Source organism: Bos taurus, chromosome 7, assembly GCF_002263795.3.
Source record: "Bos taurus isolate L1 Dominette 01449 registration number 42190680 breed Hereford chromosome 7, ARS-UCD2.0, whole genome shotgun sequence".
Lineage (NCBI taxonomy): Eukaryota > Metazoa > Chordata > Mammalia > Artiodactyla > Bovidae > Bos > Bos taurus.
Genome location: NC_037334.1, coordinates 7,155,660 through 7,176,991, shown reverse-complemented (window position 1 = coordinate 7,176,991; position 21,332 = coordinate 7,155,660). Strand labels below are relative to the sequence as shown.

Here is a 21,332-nt window from a genome sequence, read left to right as displayed (position 1 = left end):
CTGAAGAGGCAGGAGAGGGAGTCAGGCTACATGCAAGTTTGCAGCAAAGAGGGCAGGCAGTTGGAACGTCAAAGATTGTTGTTAAGTAAGGAAAACCAGATATCAAATTAAAGAATTTAGCACTCTTCTACGTATGTGAAGATGCAAGAGTCTGGGATTATTGTGCATCTCAGCTATTTGGGGCCAGCATCCTGTCTTTTTGATTTCTTGAATCCCCCTACCCCATCCTCCAGCATCTGCTGGATAACACATGTTGTGTTCCCTTTTGGGATCCCTCTTCACATTTGGAGGCCCAAAATTGCTGATGGCTGTTATATCCTCATTTATTGATATGACAGGAGATATTCCATTTCACAGTGTTGCATTGGAGGAGGGGATGGGAGCTGAGATTGGAAACTGGAGATGCTAACAAGAACCAGATTGCACAGGGCCCTGTAGGACACAGTGAAGCATCTGGGCACTAGGGAGCCATGGCTGGCTTTAAGCAGGAGAAGGAAGTAATCAGCCTGTTTAGCAGGATCTCTCTTCTGTTGTGTAAGAAGTGGATGTAGAGGTAACAGCTGAAGCAGAAAATTATAACAAGAAGGATGCTATAGTGAGTTAAAATAGTGTCCTTCAGAAGTCCATGTCCACTTGGAGCCTCAGAATTAGACTTCTTTCAGAAATAGGGTCTTTTCAGTTGTAATTAGTTAAGCATCTCAAAATGAAATCATCCTTGCATTTGGGTGGACACTAATGACTTCTCTCCTACAATAACCCGGTGTACGAGACAGCAAAAGAGACACTGATGTATAGAACAGTCTTATGGACTCTGTGGGAGAGGGAGAGGGTGGGAAGATTTGGGAGAGTGGCATTGAAACATGTAAAATATCATGTATGAAACGAGTTGCCAGTCCAGGTTCTATGCACGATGCTGGATGCTTGGGGCTGGTGCACTGGGACGGCCCAGAGGGATGGTATGGGGAGGGAGGAGGGAGGAGGGTTCGGGATGGGGAACACATGTATACCTGTGGCGGATTCATTTTGATATTTGGCAAAACTAATACAATTATGTAAAGTTTAAAAATAAAATAAAATTAGAAAAAAAAAAAAAACATGAAAAGATATACAGCCATACAAGGAGAAATCCATCTGAAAAAGTAGCCAGAGATTGCATCAATGCAGTCAAGGGTTACCAGCAGCCCACCAGGAGCGAGGCATAGAACAGATTCTCCTTCAGAGATTCCAGAAGAACCAATTCTTCTTTTTGTCATTCTTTATGCTTTTTTCCCCCAAAAGTTATTTATCTTTAATTGAAGGAAAATTGCTTCACAATATTGTGTTGGCCTCTGCCATACATCAACATGAGTCAGCCATAGGTATACATGTGTCCCCTCCCTCCTTCACCTCCCTCCCACCTTCCACCCCCTCCCGTATATAAAACAGATAATCAATGGGAATTTGCTGTATGACTCAGGGAGATCAAATATGGGCTCTGTACCAAATCTTGATTTTGACTTTGGCCTTCCAGTACCACGAGAGAATAAATTTCTGCTGCTTTAAGTCCACCCATTGTGTGGTAAATTGCTTTATCAGCCCTAGGACACTAATACAGGGTTATTAGTTACAGGGTTACACCAATACCTATCCTCCAGGTTCTATGTGCTCGTACCAACCAGGCTGGGGTCTTGGAGATGAAAGTGTGGAAAATGGAAAGAGAGCAGACACTGAGCTGCATTTTAGCCCAACAACCTGGAAGCCCAGTTGTTTGTGGATGTCAGGGCCTGACACTCCTTCCCTCTCCAGTCCTTCAGTTTCAAGGGCTTGGGTCCAGAGCAGGTTCATGCTTTAGAGATTCCATGTCTGACCTAACCCCTCTCCTTCCCACAGAGGTCAGAGCATCAGCGTCTACTAGGACACTTCCTGTAGCTGGGAGCCAGGGCTTCCTGACCAAAGTGGGGACAGGTCTGGTCTGGGAACCTTGTGATGTCTTCTGGGATGGCCCAAGGGTATCTTTATGGGGTGTGGATGGTCGTAGCCTTTTGAGCTGCAAGGCCCACAGTGGACCCTTCCAGGAAGGGAAGGAGCCCCTGGGGTTGAGAGATTAGGGGAGGGGCATCTACTTCTTCTCTATTCGTTCCTTGGTCTAGTTAGGGGCTGTCTTGTCACCTCTGTCTCCCAACCTAATATTCCCTTTGGTGCTACAAAATAGCCCAGCTCCCAGCAGAGCACAGAGGGCTGTCAGGGAAGGTTTGCAGGCTGCATATACCTCTGTGGGTTGATCCCAGGGGTGCCTGGTGTGCCCAGAAGTCCCCCAAAGGCCCCATCCCACCTGACTCTGGGCCCTGAGGGAGCCCCCCTGCATCCTACACCAGGCTCCCCTGGGATGCTTTTGAAATGTGCCTCTGAAGAAGAAAGGGATAAAGTGAGGGAGAAGCCTCCCACCTCACCCACTCCCTTCTGAGCTCCCTGTGTGAGTGAGGGGGCCAGGGCCTTCTCTGCTACCTCTTTAGAGTGCTCCTGGTGGCTGCCAGGAGCAGGGAGTGTGAGTCCTGGATGTTTTCCTGGAGAAGGTGATGCAAGCATGAGATAGGGGGACTGGCCATGGATAATAGGAGTGTTGGGTGTGGAATGCAGATCAGGAACCCAATGGAACAAAGTTCAGGGTAAGCAGTGCCTGAGCAAAAGCTCCTTACTCCTGAATCCTGCACCCAGGCTCCAGTGGGCACACACACTCATGCACATTTGTGTGCACAATGTAGTTGTCAGGCAGACCACAGAGTGAAAGTTGCCAGACAGCAGCACAGGCATCGGTCATCTTCCTCGAGTTTCTGCAGTATCGTGCTGTGACAGTGTATAGGTCTGGGTGCACATCCAGGTGTGCTGGAGGCCAGGACTCGGCAGGCGTGCATCCAGCCTCGAGGGTGGGGTCTCTGCATCTGTGTGAGTGCACAGGTCTGAGTGCAGTGGACTGCCACATGCGTATCTGGTGGAAGTAAGAACATAAAATACTGTATGTAGTGGGGGAGACGGTGGTGGGATGCCGGGATGTGGAGATGTGGGGACACCCATATGTAGGTGTGTGTGAGAGAAACAAGGGGTACCTGGGTCCCAGTCTGTAGGGACAGGAAGGTGCCCACCCCTCAGAAGAACTGTCCTGAAGTGCCTCCCCTTCTGCTTGGGTCAAGGTCAGAGGCTGCGCACAGCAGGAGCAGGGAGGCTGAACCAGAGAAGGTGCATTCTTCCTCCCTTGGCTCAGGGTGGGCCCTGGGCACTCTGAGAGCCTCCTTCTCCATTTCTGGGGACCGGCTGGGCTGTGAACCAGGGGAAAGACAGTGCAGAGGTTTAAGAGGGCTGAATGAAGGGATCATTTTGCTTTTAAAAAAATTGAAGCAAAATTCACATACTATAGAATTAATCATCTTAAAGTGTACATTTCAGTGGCATTTAGTACATTCACAATGTGCAGCTATTACCTGTATCTAGTTGCAAAATATTTTCATCATCCCAAAAGGAAACCTTGCTCTCATTAGCAGCCAGACTCCTTCATTGCCCTTAGCCCCTGGAAACCAGTAATCTGCTCTTTGTCTCTATACATTTGCTTATTTTAGGCATTTCATGTTAATAGGATCAGGCATTCTTTTGTATCTGCCTTTTTTCATATAGCATACCGTTTTCAAGTTTCCTCCATGTTGTAGCATGGGTCAGCACTACTCTTTTGTGTGTGTAAAGCATATAACATAAAATTTATTATCTGAACCATTTTTAGATAAGCAGTTTGGTAGTGTTGGGCTTCCCTGGTGGTTCAGATGGTAAAGAACCTGCCTGCAATACAGGAGACCAGGGCTCAGTCCTGGGAGGATCCCCCGGAGGAGAGCCTGGCAACCTGCTCCAGTATTCTTGCCTGGAGAAATCTATGGATAGAGGAGCCTGGAGGGCTACAGTCTTTGGGTCACAAAGAGTCAAACACAACTTTTTTTGGTAATGTTAAGCCTATTTATAATGCTGTATATAGACCTCCAAAACTCTATTCATTGTGCAAAAGGGAAACTCTATACCCATTAACCAGTAACTGTCCATCTCCCCTTCCCCCCAGCCCTCGGCCAAATTCATTGTACTTTCCATTTCTGTGAATTTGACTATTTTAGGTACTTCAAGAAATGGAATTATGAAAGATCTTTCCTTTGGGGAGGACTGACTGATCCTACTTAGCATAATGTTCCTGAGGTTCATTTATGTTGCAGCATGACACGGGATTAACTTCCTTTCAAAGTTGAATGACATGATGTTATATGGGTAGACTACATTTTGTTCACTATTCATCCAGTGATAGGTATTTGGGTTGCTTCCAGCTCATGGTTGTTTTGACAAATGCTGCTATGAACAGGGATGTGCAAATATCTTCCTGAGATCCTACTCTCAATGCTTTTACAGACATATCCAGAAGTAGGATTACTATATGATATGGTAGTTCTATTTTTAATATTTTGAGGAATATCCAGATGGTTTTCCAGAGCTGTTTACAATCCCACCAACAGTTCACAAGTATTCCAACTTATTCACAGCCTCACCATTTTAAACAGCACAGTTCAGTGGCATTTAGGACATTCACAATATTGTGGAATTATCACTTCCATTTAGGTCCAAGACATTTCACCATCCTTAAAGGAAATCTTGAACCCATTAACAGTCATTCTCCATTCCAGCCTATTCCCATTACTAATCTGCTTCCTAATTTGATAGGGTTACCTATCCAAGGTATTGCAAATAAATGGAGTCATACAATAGATGGTCCTTTGTGGCAGGCTACCTCCACTTAGTATAGGTTTGAGGTTCATCCATGTTGTAGCATGTATCAGTAGTTTGTTTTTTTGTATGTCAAATGGTATACCATATTTTCATTACTCATTCTGAATCTGTTTTTTTTTTTTTTACTTTACAATATTGTATTGGTTTTGCCATACACTGACATGAACCCACCATAGGTGTACATGTGTTCCCCATCCTGAACCCCCCTCCCACCTCCTTCCCCATCCCATCCCTCTGGGTCATCCCAGTGCACCAGCCCGGAGCATCCTGTATCATGCATTGAACCTGGACTGGCGATTCATTTCACATGTGATAATTCACATGTTTCAATGCCGTTCTCCCATATCATCCCACCCTTGCCCTCTCCCACAGAGTCCAAAAGCCTCTTCTATACATCTGTGTCTCTTTTGCTGTCTCACATACAGGGTTATCATTACCATCTTTCTAAATTCCATATATATGCATTAGTATACTGTATTGGTGTTTTTCTTTCTGGTTTACTTCACCCTGTATAATAGGCTCCAGTTTCATCCATCTCATTAGAATGGATTCAAATGTATTCTTTTTAATGGCTGAGTAATACTCCATTGTGTATATGTACCACAGCTTTCTTATCCATTTGTCTGCTGATGGACATCTAGGTTGCTTCCATGTCCTGGCTATTATAAACAGTGCTGCAATGAACATTGGGGTACACGTGTCTCTTTCAATTCTGGTTTCCTCAGTGTGTATGCCCAGCTAAAAATTGTTGTATTTTGCATCAAGTTCTTTTGTGACAAATGAAAGCGAGAGAGAACCAGAGGGAGAGAGAAAAGGATTGCTGGTGGAGCAGGTTCCTGGAAGGAGAGCTGACCTCACAAGGAGCTGGAACAGATATGAATCTGCTGCCACTCAGGGAGGGAGATGAGAGAACCTACCACTGAGCATCTTGGCTTCTCCATGAAGCATCATTTTTACTTCAACAACAAGTAGGTTGTTGATAGGAGAGTGGCATAAGAGTTGAAGAGAGGTGAGGAGCTTCAGAGACTAGCACTGGGAAGTGACCAGAGATAGAGGGTCCAGTTGGGGTCAGAGAACAGGACTTTATGGTGATTCCAGTCAGTATCACATCCTTGTGAGGAACTAATGCAACAAAAGTAGTAGCTAAGAGTTTAAGGTGCATCACCTCATCGAAGCAAAAAAGTAGCCCTGTGGAATAAGGAATATTACTTCATTTCCAGGTGAGCTGCAAAGAGTGGTGCTGAGAAATAAAAATAGAACCTAAGTCCTTCCATGTGGTAGCAGAGTTGACTTCTAACTGAAGGTAGCAATTAAGGAATAGATTGATCTTAAAGTTTAGGAGGGAGTTGGTCTCATGGAGATGGGGAGAAGTACATAGTGACCAGCAAGCTCAGAGACAGAAAAGCTTAAGAAAAGACTGGTTGGGGGAGCAGGGGTGGGGTGGGGGGGGGTGAGGGGTCCTGCATGGAGTTGACAATAGTAATAATAGTAGTCACAATAATTGTTATTATCCATATTATGTTTTATTGACTTCTTTCTATGTGTCAGTATATGTGCTACAGCACTTAAGATGCATGATCTTATTTAAACCTCAACCCATTATTATGAACACCATTTTGCAGATGGATTAACCATGGCTTGGAGAGGTGAAGGAACCTCTCCAGGAAGTCTTCCCAGGTAGGGCTCATTAGAGCCTCTAAATTCCTTCCCACTGGGTCTTCACTCTCTCCTCAAGCAGGTATGCTGCCATGTTGGGGCTAAACTACACCTCCGTGTCTGAATTCATCCTCATCGGCTTCTCCACCTTCCCTCAGCATCTCCTGCCCGTCTTCTTCCTTCTGTTCCTGCTGATGTACCTGTTCACACTGCTGGGGAACCTGCTCATCATGGCCACCGTCTGGAGCGAGCGCAGCCTCCACACCCCCATGTACCTCTTGCTGTGCGCCCTCTCCATCTCTGAGGTCCTCTACACCTTCACCATCATCCCGCGCATGCTGGCCGACCTGCTCTCCACCGACCGCTCCATCTCCTTCACGGCCTGTGCCAGCCAGATGTTCTTCTCCTTCACGCCCGGCTTCACCCACTCCTTCCTGCTCACCGTCATGGGCTACGACCGCTACGTGGCCATCTGCCATCCCCTGCGCTACAACGTGCTCATGAGCCCCCGAGGCTGTGCCTGCCTGGTGGCCTGGTCCTGGGTTGGAGGCTTATTCATTGGACTGCTGGTGACATCTGCCATTTTCCACCTCCCCTTCTGTGGTCTCAGTGAGGTTCACCATTTCTTATGTCATGTGCCTCCACTACTGAAGTTAGCCTGTGGAAATAATGTACCGGGAGTAGCCCTGGGGGTTGGCGTTGTGTGTATCACGGCTCTGCTGGGTTGCTTTCTCCTCATCCTGCTCTCTTACGCCTTCATCGTGTCCACCATCTTGAGGATCCCTTCCACCGAGGGCCGGCACAAAGCCTTCTCCACATGTGCGTCTCATCTGACTGTGGTCGTTGTGCACTATAGCTTCGCCTCTGTCATCTACCTCAAGCCCAAGGGTCTCTACTCTGAGGAAGGCAATACTCTGATGGCCATCACCTACACGGTCCTCACTCCCTTCCTCAGCCCGATCATCTTTAGTCTCAGGAACAAGGAGCTGAAGATCGCCATAAAGAAGACCTTCCTCAGGATATGGCAGGATGACCAGCAGTAGGTTGAGGTTAATAATGACTACCTTGTATGATTGGTGTGTGTGTGTGTGTGTGTGTGTGTGTGTGTGTGTGTGTGTGAATGACAGCACTCATCACATAGTAAGTGCTCAAAAAATATTAACTTATTTTTCCTCCCTTGGTCTGTGTGTCTGATATTAGTTTTATTTTTAATCAAATAGTTTTATTGAGATATAATTTATGTACTATTATAATTCAACCATGTACACAGTTCAGTTGCTCTTCATTATATGCATAAACAGTAGTCACCACAATCAATTAAAAATATTTTTGTCACTCAAGAAAGAAACCCATACACTGTGAGTTTTCATCAGTAACTTCCTTTTTCCTCCCAATGCACTTGCCCCTAACTCTGGGAGATAAAACCAGTCAATTCTAAAGGAAATCAACTCTAAATATTCATTGGAAGGACAGATGCTGAAGCTGAAGCTCCAATACTTTGGTCACCTGATATGAAGAACTGACTCACTTGAAAAGACCTTGATGCTGGGAAAGGTTGAGGCAGGAGGAGAAGGGGGTGACAGAGGATGAGATGGTTGATGGCATCACTGACTCAGTGGACAGGTGCTTAGTCACTCAGTCATGTCCAACTCTTTGTGACTCCATGGACTGTATCCCACCAGGCTCCTCTGTCCGTGGGGATTCTCCAGGCAGTAATACTAGAGTGTGTTGCCATACCCTCCTCCAGGGGGTCTTCCCAACCAAGGGATTGAACCCAAGTCTCTCACATTGAAGGTGGATTTTTACTGACTGAGCCACCAGGGAAGCCCATGGACAAGAGTTTGAGAAAACTCTGAGAGATAGTAAAGGACAGGGCAGTTTGGCATGTTGCAGTCCATGGGATAGCAGAGTTCGACATGACTTAGTGACTGAACAGGAAATCACTTATTTTTTTCTCTCCCATTTTGCCTATTCTGGGTATTTTGCATAAATGGAATCATACATTCAGTTCAGTTCAGTTCAGTCGCTCAGTCATGTCCAGCTCTTCGTGACCCCATGAATTGCAGCACACCAGGCCTCCCTGTCCATCACCAACTCCCGGAGTTCACTCAAACTCAGGTCCATCAAGTCGGTGATACCATCTCATCCTCTGTCATCACCTTCTTCTCCTGCCCCTAATCCCTCCCAGCATCAGGGTCTTTTCCAATGAGTCAACTCTTCGCATGAGGTGGCCAAAGTATTGGAGTTTCAGCTTTAGCATCATTCCTTCCAATGAACACCCAGGACAGATCTCCTTTAGAATGGACTGGTTGGATCTCCTTGCAGTCCAAGGGACTCTCAAGAGTCTTCTCCAACACCACAGTTCAAAAGCATCAATTCTTCAGTGCTCAGCTTTCTTCACAGACCAACTCTCCCATCCATACATGACTACTGGAAAAACCATAGCCTTGACTAGACGGACCTTTGTTGGCAAAGTAATGTCTCTGCTTTTGAATATGCTATCTAGGTTGGTCATAACTTTCCTTCCAAGGAGTAAACGTCCTTTAATTTCATGGCTGCAGTGACCATCTGCAGTGATTTTGGAGCCCAAAAAAATAAAGTCTGACACTGTTTCCACTGTTTCCCCATCTATTTCCCATGAAGTGATGGGACCGGATGCCATGATCTTAGTTTTCTGAAAGTTGAGCTTTAAGCCAACTTTTCCACTCTCTTCTTTCACTGTCATCAACAAGGTTTTTAGTTCCTCTTCACTTTCTGCCATAAGGGTGGTGTTATCTGCATATCTGAGGTTATTGATATATTATGTGATCTTTTTGAGTGGATTCTTTCACTTAGCACACATGTTCAGTTCATTCTGTTCAGTTCCGTCACTCAGTTGTGTCCAACTCTTTGTGACCCCATGGACTGCAGTATGCCAGGTCTCCCTGTGCATCACCAACTCCCGGAGTTTACCCAAACTCATGTCGGTGATGCCATCCAACCATCTCATCCTCTGTCATCTTCTTCTCCTCCTGCCTTCAGTCTTTCCCAGCATCAGGGTCTTTTCAAATGAGTCAGCTCTTCACATCAGGTGGCCAAAGTATTAGAGTTTCAGCTTCAACATCAGTCCTACCAATGAACACTCAGGACTCAACTCCTTTAGGATGGACTGCTTGGATCTTCTTGCATTCCAAGGGACTCTCAAGAGTCTTTTCCAATACCACAGTTCAAAAACATCAATTCTTCAGTGCTCAGCTTTCTTTATAGTCTAACTCTCACATTCATACATGACTACTGGAAAAACCATAGCCTTGACTAGACGGACCTTTGTTGACAAGTAATGTCTCTGTTTTTTAACATGCTGTCTAGGTTGGTCATAACTTTCCTTCCAAGGAGTAAGCATGTTTTAATTTCATGGCTACAGTCACCATCTGCAGTGATTTTGGAGCCCCCCAAAAATAAAGTCAGCCACTGTTTCCCCATCTATTTGCCATGCAGTGATGGAACTGTATGCCATGATCTTAATTTTCTGAAAGTTGAGCTTTAAGCCAACTTTTTCACTCTCCTCTTTCACCCATCAAGAGGCTCTTTAGTTCTTCTTTACTTTCTTCCATAAGGGTAGTGTCATCTGCATATCTGAGGTTATTGATATTTCTCCCGGCAATCTTCATTCCAGCTTGTGCTTCATCCAGCCCAGAATTTCTCATGATGGACTCTGCCTATAAGTTAAATAAGTGGGGTGACAATATACAGCCTTGACATACGCCTTTTCCTATTTGAAACCAGTCTGTTGTCCCATCCAGTTCTAGCTGTTGCTTCCTGACCTGCATAAGGTTCTTCAATATTGTAGAATGTATCAGAACTTGATCCCTTTATATTGCTAAATAGTATTCCACTCTACAAATAGACTACATTTCACCTATCCATCTATTCATCATTTGATCAACATTTCAGTGTTTCTACCCTTTAGTATTTTAGCAGTGCTGCTATAAACATTTGCATACAAGTTTTTTCTTGAATATATGGTTTCATTTTTGTGTTGTATGTATGAAGGAATTGAGTTTCTGGGTCAAATTGTAACACTGTATTTAGAAACTTTATTTATTTATTTTTAACTTTACAATATTGTATTGGTTTTTTTAGAAACTTCTAAATTTTTTAGAAACTTCCAAAGTGGCTGAACCATCTTAAGTTTCCACCAGCAATGTAGCAGGGTTCAATTTCTCCACATCCTTGTCAACACTTGTTATCAGTCTTGTTGATTATAGCTATTGTATGCGACTCTTTGTTTTTCTCTTGCTGCCTTTAGAATTCTCTCTGTATCATTAACATTTGCCATTTTCATTATGGCATGTCTTAATGTGTTTCTCTTTGCATTCATCTTGTTTGGGATTCTCTGTGCTTTCTATGTGTGGGATTCCGCTTCTTTCTTCGGCTTTGGGAAGTTTTCCACCATAATTTCATCAGATACTTTTTTGACCCTTTTTTCTCTCTTCTTTCCTTCTGGGAATGCCTGTAGCCTATAAAAGGAATCTTGGTATGCTTGACACAGTTACAAAATTTCCAGCGTCACATATATATGCCTCTTCCTGTAGTTATATTCTCATGCCTGTGCTTCTCTGATAAACTGGAGTACCTTCAGAAAAGGAATGAGACCCAGTCCATCTCTGTGGTCCTTGTATTGATTACAGAGCCCGGTCCTTAATATATATGTTGAAGGCCAGAAACATGTCTCTATGAAATATACCAAAATTCTTAGCCTTGCATTCAGTGTTCTATGATCATACTCTTAGAACCCCTTCCACGACTGCTTCCTGTGTCAGGCCCTGTTTGCACATTAGTTCATTGAATACTCACAACAATTATGAGGTGTAGTTGTGTTTTCACCTCTATGCTCCACCCGAGGAAACTGAGGCTAGGTAAATTTGATAAGGTGCCAAGATCACACAGCCGAATCTGGGTTGAAATGCAGGTGTGTGCGTCTACAGCCAGACCACTCAGCTCCTGCAGGAGGCTGTCTTAGGTTACCACTCCTCTCCAAAGTGTGTGTTGGACTTGACAGACCCATCACTACTATGTATATGTTCTACAGGGGCTTGACCTTCTGTCCTCCGAAACCAGTCTCCCATCAAACGGAAAACTGAAGCTCAGAGAAAAACAAGTTACTTGTTCAACTTCACGACGCTGGTTCCAGAATCTAATCACAGGCTGTTGCAGACAATTAAGGAGACTCTCCCTCATAGAGAGAGAGCTAACCATGGACTGGGGATACAGAGGTGGTGCCCTGGCAGTGGTCAGGGTGGCACAGACTTACTATGGGAACTAAACCTGAATGCTTCCTCTTTCATTCTGTGAATCTAGTGAGGTTAACTTTCCTGAGATGTGATTGGAGAATTCCCTTTGGAACCCTAGGTGTTGAAGAGATTGGATTCCAGTTTTGCCTCCCCTCCCCCGCAACTTGGCTCAGAGAATAGAGCGTCTGCCTGCAATGCAGGAGAGCCAGGTTTGATCCCTGGGTTGGGAAGATCCCCTGGAGAAGGAAATGGCAACCCACCCCAGTATTCTTGCCTGGAGAATCCCATGGACAGAGGAGCCTGGCGGGCTACAGTCCACGGGGTCGCAAAGAGTAGGACACGACTGAGCAACTTCACACAAACACACACAATCCTGGAGCCAAGAAATGAATGTTTCTGCATCAGGATACCTTTGTCTTTTCACAGAAGTGTGAACATTGGGGACAAACAGCATCCAAGAATCTAAAGACTGCATCAAGATGCTCCATCATGGTCCCTACCATGCTTCCTGCAGAATGGCCATTTGGACAGGTGGATCTGTGAGGAGAAACAGAGGCCCTCCCCTGGTCCCCGTCCACTCCATCTCTGAGCCTGAAATCTAGGTCTCTTTCTTCTCTGGCCTTTGTGTGCCAGAGGCATCAGTAAAGAGTGAGTTCATGGAACCCAGCAATTTTTTGCTGACAGAATGACTGGCTCTCCCTCAGCTTCTCTCTGGACTTCTGCTGAGCTGAGGAAACTTGCCACCAGTGTACACAGGTGAACCATGTGGTGTTTCCCCAAATATCTAGATCCAGGGTGTTCTGGGCATCTGTGGAACTCACGTGAGAGTGATGGCAGGACTGCCTCAGTCCGTATTGAACTCCGCCTTAATCTACTACCTGTCAAGCCTCTTACTGGCCTCATTTTGGGCCTCACAGAAATTATTCTAAGAGATCCTTCAAGCCAAGTTCCTCCCTCCCCATCTGTGCTCAGCACACCTTTCCTCCGACTGCTCCCTTTGCCTTGAATGCCATCACAACTTTGCTTATGAAACTCTTCTTTGTCCTTCAAAGTGCTCCAGGTTAAATCATGCCTCTTCTATGAACTCACTTTGATTATCTTATCTCTCTATGTCCTCACAGCATTTACCCTTATTTAGTCATCCTTATAGTCAACAAGGAATTCCCAGGTGGCACAGTGGTAAAGAGTCCACCTCCCAATACAAGAGATGCAAGAGAAGCACGTTCAATCCCTGGGTTGAGAACCTCCCCGGGGGCAGGAAATGGCAACCCACTCTAGTATTCTTGCCTAGGAAATTCCATGGACAGAGGAACCTGGTGGGCTACAGTCAATGGGGTTGCAAAGAGTCAGACATGACTGAGCACACACACACAAAATCAACAAAAGTTTATCCAGTGCTTGTTTTATATGAAAATGACCAGTAATGACCAAGAACAGAGTGGTCTCTGCACTCAGTTTCTTATGGTTCAATGTGGAAGCTTTTATGTGATCAAAGACAACACAGAGAGGTCAAATAATCGGATGTGACTGAGTGTGCGTGCACACATATACATACACACAATAAACCCAGGAACAGCCAAGTGGGAGAGATTCCCTGGTGGCTCAGACAGTAAAGAGTCTGCCTCCAATTCAGGATACCAGGGTTCGATCCCCAGGTTGGGAAGATCCCCCTGGAGAAGGAAGTGGACAACCCACTCCAGTATTCTTGCCTGGAAAATCCCATGGATGGAGGAGCCTGGCAGGGTTTCAAGAGTCCAAAATGACTGAGCAACTTCACTTTCTTTCTTTATGGGAGAAGTGAGGAACTTTCAAGCCCTCTCTGGATGCACCACTCTACTAGCACCTCCAGGTGTTCACCAGACTGGAAGCTCTCCCATTCTGTTGTTTAAGGAATTTTTAATGGAGTTTTCATCCCAGAGTTATGATTAGTTAGATCATTGGCCATTGGTGATTAACTCAATCTCCAGCCCTGAAGGTCTAGGGAGTAGGGTGGCAAGTTCCAATACTTTAATCATACCTTGGTCTTTTCTGAAAGCATCCCCCTTCCTGAAGCTACTTAGGGGCCCCCTGCTACTGGTCATCTCATCAGCATAATAAAGATACTCTTATCACTCCTGAGACACAAATTGTGTCAGGACTAAGTGTTAAGAATCACGGACAAGGAGCAAAGATCACATATTTATATTTTATTACAGTGTGTGTGTGTGTATTTGTGTGTGTGTGTGTGTGTGTGTGCATGCACTCAGTTGCTCCAGTCGTGTCTGACTCTTTGCAACCCCATGGACTGTAGCCCTCCAGGCTCCTCTATCCATGAGATTTCCCAGACAAAAATACTGGAGTGGGTTGCCATTTCCTTCTTCAAGGGATCTGCCTGACCCAGTGATTGAACTCATGTCTTCTGCGCCTCCTGCATGAGCAGGTGGATTGTTTACCACTGCACCTCCTGGAGGCATGTGTGATTGTTAGATTTTCTGGCCTGGATCACCAAAGAACAGGGGTAGGGGACACCTTGATGCAGAAGAGAGGGGAGGCTTTCTAGTTTGGCTAGAAGAAATTGAGCACATGCACTACTTCAGAGAAATCACTCTCCACGATTCAGGCCCAAACCATCCTTATTTTGGGATATGTTCCAACTGCCTTTATCCAAGGGTACAGCCCTGGACTCTCACTCTTGGCTCCTCCAGCTCCTGACTTTGCTCTGACCCTACCTTGATGCCAAGAGATTGAGAGCATATGTACCCAGCCCTGCATCCCTCAATACTGGGAGCTCCTCAGCCCTCAGGAGGGGATGCAACCTCCCTGGGCAGAGAGAGACAGCAAGGAGTCTGTTGTGTGTGGATAGTTGAAGGAGGAGATAGACGGCAGATCCCAGAAGGCCTCCTGGGGTCCCTCCCAGCCCCTCAGACCCCGAGGACTGCTCATTCAGACTGGTTTCATGCGAGGCTCTTGGGGACAGCCTGCTTGGCAGCCTTCAGCAGGGATAAAGCACACTGTATCAGGTGCAGGAACCCTTAGGTCTGACCCCACACCTGCCTGTGGATGCCACTGACAGCAACAAGCAGAACTTCTTCTACCCTTCCTTGCTGGGTGTTTCTTGGAAGAGGCAACTCCAGCAGAGGAGGACCAGCAGGGAAAGGGTAGGAGGGAAGGATAATTCAATTGTGGGTAGCGCTGTTCAGCCTGAAGATGAGGTCAGTGCTGGGGAGATGGATAATACAAGAGGATCTTAGTTTTGGAATGTTTCTGGTGGTCTTCTCAGTTTGCCCACTCTGGGTCCCTGATTTTCATTTAGCCTGGGTGCCCTTTGTAGCTTTTAGGTCAGTAGTTCTTAGCCCAGGGCCATTCTCTCTCATTGTGGATATTTGGATATATCTGGAGCAGTTTTGATTGTCATAACTTACAGTGGGGAGGGAATGCTGCTGGTATCTGGTGGGTGAGGCCAGGGATGCTGCTAAATATTGTGCAATGAAAAGGACAGCCAAAGCATGATCTGCTCCCAAATATCACCAGTGCTGAGGTTGAGAAATGTCACTGTAGACATATCTTGTCTCTGTTGTTGTGTCCTGGGCTGGCCCCTGCGAACCTGAGGGAGAGGCTCTGAGGGAGACAGGTGTGAGCTAGGTGCATTCCTGTGATGTGTGTGATATGTAAGCCATTCTCTGTAAGACCAGAGAGGAAACAGAATTCTGTTCACCTGTCAGAGGAATTGGGAGAGCCCAGCCTCAAGAATCATAGCTGTTTCACCAAGCAGGAGGTAGGAAGGTCGACTATAACCATGTTGCGGGGGCTGGAGGAGAAAACGGAGGTTGAATCAGTCTCTTGGGTGGAATTGCATTGTATGGTTAATGCAGATACTGAGTACTCCACTGGTGGACTTCCCTGGTGACTTAGATGGTAAAGAATCTGCCTGCAGTGCAGGAGACCAGGGTTCAATCCCTGGGTTGGGAAGATCCCCTGGGGAAGGAAATGGCAACCTACTCCAATATTCTTGCCTAGAGAAGTCCATGGACAGAGGAGCCTGACGGACTTCAGTCCATGGGGTTGCAAAGAGTCAGACACGACTGAGCAACTAACACACACAAGTTTTCCACTGGGTTCAGAGACTGTGAATTTAGAATGGGGCCAATGGGTGCTATCTGGTGCAGAATGACAATAAGCCAACTCAGAAGAAGGCGCACAGTCTCAAAGTCAGTGATAACTACATCTATTAGGTAACCTGAGCCCTTTATGTGAATTATCGCATACCCACTGAAGGCTGTTCTCTGGGTACCCATCATTTTCATTTGGGGCAAGGAGGCTCAGAGATGTCAAGTTTCTTCTCAAAGACACACAGTGGGAGCTGAGATTCGAACCCTGGGTCTGATGACTGCATACCTTGTGTATGTTTCAGAAAATTCTTTCTGGAAGCCAGAGTGGAGTGAGAGCAGAGGAGGGGATGTAGGAGGAGCCTGCTGTGGTCCAGGAGAGAGAAGATGGAACCATAAGGATGGAGAGGAGTGGGAGAAACCCAGAACTGTTCAGTTAGAAAGGAGAATGCTGAGTGAATTAAGGGATAAAGCACAGAAGGCAGGTGACACCCATGTCTTAGTTTCTGGGTGGGGTGCTTAGGTGGTCAGAAGACTGTTGTTGTTTTTTGGTTTTTTTTTTTTGTCATAAATACATCTTCCTCACTCCATAGAGTATCCTCACTCCAGCTAAGTTCCTTAATATCCTAGAGATTCTGTGTCCTCCAAATTCTAGGCTGATCCCTACTGTGGGGAATACTTACAGACAATATTCTAATACGACGACTAGCAGCTGCAATAATGAGGGGGAAGCAGGGGGTCCCTGTCCCAGAACCAAGAAGTTCAGGATCTCTGGGTAGCAACATAGCTCAAATTATTCATAAAAATATATATTTAAAATGTTTGGATGGAATTTAGGTGCAGAGCTTTAGTCAATGATACTTTAGTTTTCAGCATTTGAATAGCATTTGTTTGCATAAGATCTTTCCTGTATTATATATTCCCTTTCACCCCATTTCCTTTTTGTTTTGCCAATCATTTAAAAATATTTCATACATACTCTTCGATTTGTGTATATGTGTGTATTTTTGCACTTTTGTATTGCTTTCTATATGCATATCTCTTTAAATCAATTTTTAAATTAATGGGCTTTATTTTATTAGAGGAATTTTAAGTTTATAGAAAAGATGATCAGATCATATAGCAGGTTCCCATTTGCCTCCTCTCCAAGCACAGATTTTTCTCCATTTCTACATCTTGCAATTGTTTGGTACATTTTTTTACAATTTATGAACCAGTATAATACATTATAATTAACCAAAGTTCAAGTTTACATTAAGTTTCATTCTTTGTGTGGTATGTTCTATGGGTTTTGACAAATGTGTAATGACATGTATCCACTGTTCCAGCTTCATGAATTGTTTCATGCACTATATTTTTAATATGCCCAAATGGAATTATGGTAGAGGGTTCATCATGGGTTTTTTTTTTGTTTGTTTTTTTTTTTGCTTATTCACTCAATATTATTTTAAAAATTCATTGACATTGCTATATGTACCTCTAACATCTGCTGGGGTTTCAATGCTTTCATCCACCCCATCTTACATGTTCTTACCCCAGTTATGGATAAGCAGACTTGTCCAGTGCCCACACTAAAGCAATGCTATGAGGAACATCTTTATATGCTTGCCTATAAGAAGGTATGAGAAGGTATGCTTAGGACTAAATTTGCTAGCATACAGAACATGTACATTCTGAACTGTCATCATTCTACATTCTCACCAGCATGGTTGAAAAAATTCTTTCTCCCTATAGTCCAATCAAAGTCCAATCAACATGGCATTTTCTACTTTTGAAAATTGAATAGGCATATTGGAAAATTCCATTGATATCTTCTTTCTTCTCTCTCTCTTCCTCCTTCCCTTTCCCTTTTTACTGAGCTTTTTCATTTGTGTGGGTAACTTCCTCTGTGGTTTCTCTGCCCGTATCTTTCCCCCATCTCTGTATTCCTACATTTTCATTCTTCTAAATAGTCTTTTCTTGTCAGTTTTGTTGTTTTGTTGTTTAGTTGCTAAGTCATCTCTGACTCTTTGTAACCCCATGGACGGTAGCCCACCAAGTTCCTCTGTCCGTGGGATTTCCCAGACAGGAATACTGGAGCAGGTTGCCATTTCCTTCTGCAGGGGATTTTCCCAACCCAGGGATTGAACCAGGGTCTTCTGCTTTGGCAGGCAGATTCTTTCCTGCTGAGCCACCAGGGAATTTCTGGTGGAATTCTAATAAATAAAGTCTAATAACTTTATCTAGGGTATCCTTTAATACTTCTTAATGTTGGTATTTTCATATCACTTTTAAAAATCACCTTAATGTTTATGTTTTAGAAACTCAACTATATTCTTTTCTTTCACTTCTAATAACCTTATAGTTTATGTTTTATATTTATATCTTATGGATTTACCTTCACATGTAGTCTTGGGCAGAAATTCAAATTTACTTTGCTTCATAACATGAAGAGTTTTTGTGCCACAAACTAGAAAACAATCTATCTTTTCCCTTTGATTTGTGCTGCCACCTTTATCATCTATCAGGATGTGAATAATAAAGGGATATCTTCTGAGATATTCAATCAATCTAATCAGTATCTATGTCTGTTCAAGGTTTACACTTTAAAAAATGATTTTGAATCTACAGGGCGTCTCATGACATAAGAGGGCATATGTCTTCTCTTTACTCCATTTTTATAAGATTAGTATGGTTTTTTACTTTTTTTTGCCTACACTGGGTCTTCCTCTGTGTGCACAGGCTTTCTCCCGCTGCGGTGAGCTGGGGCTACTCTGCAGTTGCGGCACGTGGGCCTCCCGTTCCTGTGGCTCCTCTTGTCCCCGAGCACGGGCTCTAGAGCACTCAGGCTTCAGCAGTTGAGGCGCACAGGCTCAGTTGCCCTGCAGCATGTGGGATCTTCCTGGACCAGGGATTGAATCAGCGTCCTCTGTATTGACAGGCAGATACTTAACCACTGGACCACCAGGGAAGTCCACTTTTTTTACAAAGGGAATTTTAGGTTAGTTTTTATCAAATTCACAGTCAGTTCACTGGAATTTTAAGTGCAATGGCACTGATAATATAATTTGGGTAGAATTGACATCATCACAAAATTAGTTCAACTCATGTGAGAGTGTTGACTGTTTTCAAATATTCTTATCATCTCCTACATTTTTATTAGTGGTTAAAACTTTTTGTTTTGGGTGTATTGTATGTTTTTCATTAATTTCTAGATACTTTATTAGACAGGTTCTCAAAATGACATAAGGATTCCTGGGGGTTCCAAAGATCTTTTTTGTAGTCCATCAGGTCCTTATTTTCCAGTTACATGTGAGAATGTGTTTTCATTAGATATTTCAATTAAAACAGTATATTGCCACAATCTGAATGAAGAAGCAGACATGAGCATCAAGTTGTCTCCTATCAAAGCAGATATCAGGCATATCTGTAAAAATGTAAAACAAGGCCATTGTTCTCACTAAATGTTTTGTGTAAACCACAGTAAACTTGGTAGCTTTGGGTGTTCTTATTTTAGAGATGCGTAATGGTGGGAATGTTTGAAATGTAAACAGTCATGGTATAAAATCATTTTCATTTAGTACTCATGCAAGAAAATAATTATATACACATGTATAAAGAAAGAGTGAGAGAGAGTGCCTATTAATTGTCACTGAAGATATAAAAATGAATGAGCCATAACTTCTCATTCAAGATATTTATAACCTGTTTGTAGGATGGGGCGAGGGGCAAGTGTGTTTATATGTATTTACACTGCTGTATAAATAGTTCTGTAATAGAGACAATTTTATACTTCTGTGGAGTCACAGAGGCCTTACGGACTAACTCTGCAGAGGATGGGTTGTATATATTTTCTTAAAACAGGACAATGTTACAAGAGTAAGAGGATCTTACTTGTAAATAGGCTTACCTGCTGAAAACAGGTTCCTGCTGTACAGATTTTGAGTAGACAATTTAGCCTTTTTAGTCCATCCATCCAAAAGATGTAATTTTTTTTTTATGCTGGGTATAGGCTTTTTGGCTGAGATCTCATTTTTTAAACTGCCTTAAGTATAAATAGTAATCTCAGAGTGGCTTCTGTTCATTATTTGGGCTGCCCACTCTTCCACAGAAGAAAAAGAAATGAGATTAGTTTCCTCAGTCTTCCTTGACCCTGTAATATGTCCAGCCCTCTGTTGGCCTTGTCTCAATAAAAGGTTTCTAATGTCAAAAAAAAAAAAAGAAAATATAATCACTCTCATATAATAAATATGTTGTTACTAATATGAACGTGAAACAGTTTTATTATTATTATTATTATAAACATACTTTGAAAAATTAATTTATCTTAATTGGAGGATAATTACTTTACAGTATAGTATTGTGGTGGTTTTTGCCATGCATCAATGTGAATCTGCCATGTGTTCCACCATTCTGAAACCCCTCCCACCTCCCTTCCCACACTAGCTCAATTTTTAAAATATTCTCAGATGTTAATTTCTAATATGGTAAAAGTGATAGTTATTATACCCACCCAAACAAAAATCCTTTAAGGGGCCTCAATAATTTTTGAACACAAAGGGATTGAAGACAGGAATGCTTGAGAGCTATTTCTTTATAGTTAAGTGCCTTATCGGAAGCGTTTTCTTACTTTCACCTAAATTCTATGCTTTGAATGACTATTACTGGAGTAACAGTGGGAGAAAAAGTGTGATTTTTGGAAATCGATCTTTTTCTCTGCATCATTGCCCTCTCATATTGTTCTTAAATATTTCGTCTTGATTCTTTTATCATTTCTGGATAGATGGTCATGTCTCTTCCCTTGCTATCCTTATATATCTTTTTTCTTTTTCTTTCCTTGTAGCACCGCTCATGACTTTAAGTTCCATGTTAAAGACCAGCAGAGACAGTGAGTAACCTTGGCTTGTTCCTGGTCCTAAAATAATGCATGTCAATGTCCCCAGCTGGTATACTGTTTGCTAGTTTTATACTTATCTAGTTAAGAAAGTCCCCTTTGACTTCATGTTGCAAAAAATGTTTTTTAAAAGTCATAAGCAGATACAGTTATATCAAACTGCTACGTTGTACACCTCAAACGAATACAATGTTATATGACAATTGTATCAAAATTTCTACAATTTTAAATGAGTTGAATTTTAGAAACATATTCCTTCCTTAATCTAAATAATTATATAAATATTTTCAGCTTATGTATGTAATGAATCACATGATAGGTTATCTGACACTGTACCATCTTGTCATTCATGGGATAAACCAACACCACTTGATCATAATTCACTATATTTACTACCACATTCTATTTGACTTATAATGGATTTTTACACTTGCATGGATAGATGAAGTGGGTCCATAATTTGCCTTGTCTTATAAACATTCTCACCTGGTTTTATTAATAGTATAAAGCTTGCATTAACCTGAATGATGAAATGAATTGAACACTTTATTTTTCCCATTTTTTAAAATTTTATTTATTTTTTAAACTTTACATAATTGTATTAGTTTTGCCAAATATCAAAATGAATCCGCCACAGGTATACATGTGTTCCCCATC

The 21,332-nt window shown here is 43.3% G+C and overlaps 1 protein-coding gene across 1 annotated transcript; it reads left to right on the top strand.

The window, feature by feature from the left end:
- Nucleotides 1-6,536: 6,536 nt before the first annotated feature.
- OR10H2 (olfactory receptor family 10 subfamily H member 2) lies at nucleotides 6,537-7,487 on the top strand. Its single transcript, NM_001390147.1, has one exon. It carries the CDS (start codon nucleotides 6,537-6,539, stop codon nucleotides 7,485-7,487), a length of 951 nt encoding a protein of 316 aa, NP_001377076.1.
- Nucleotides 7,488-21,332: the final 13,845 nt, after the last annotated feature.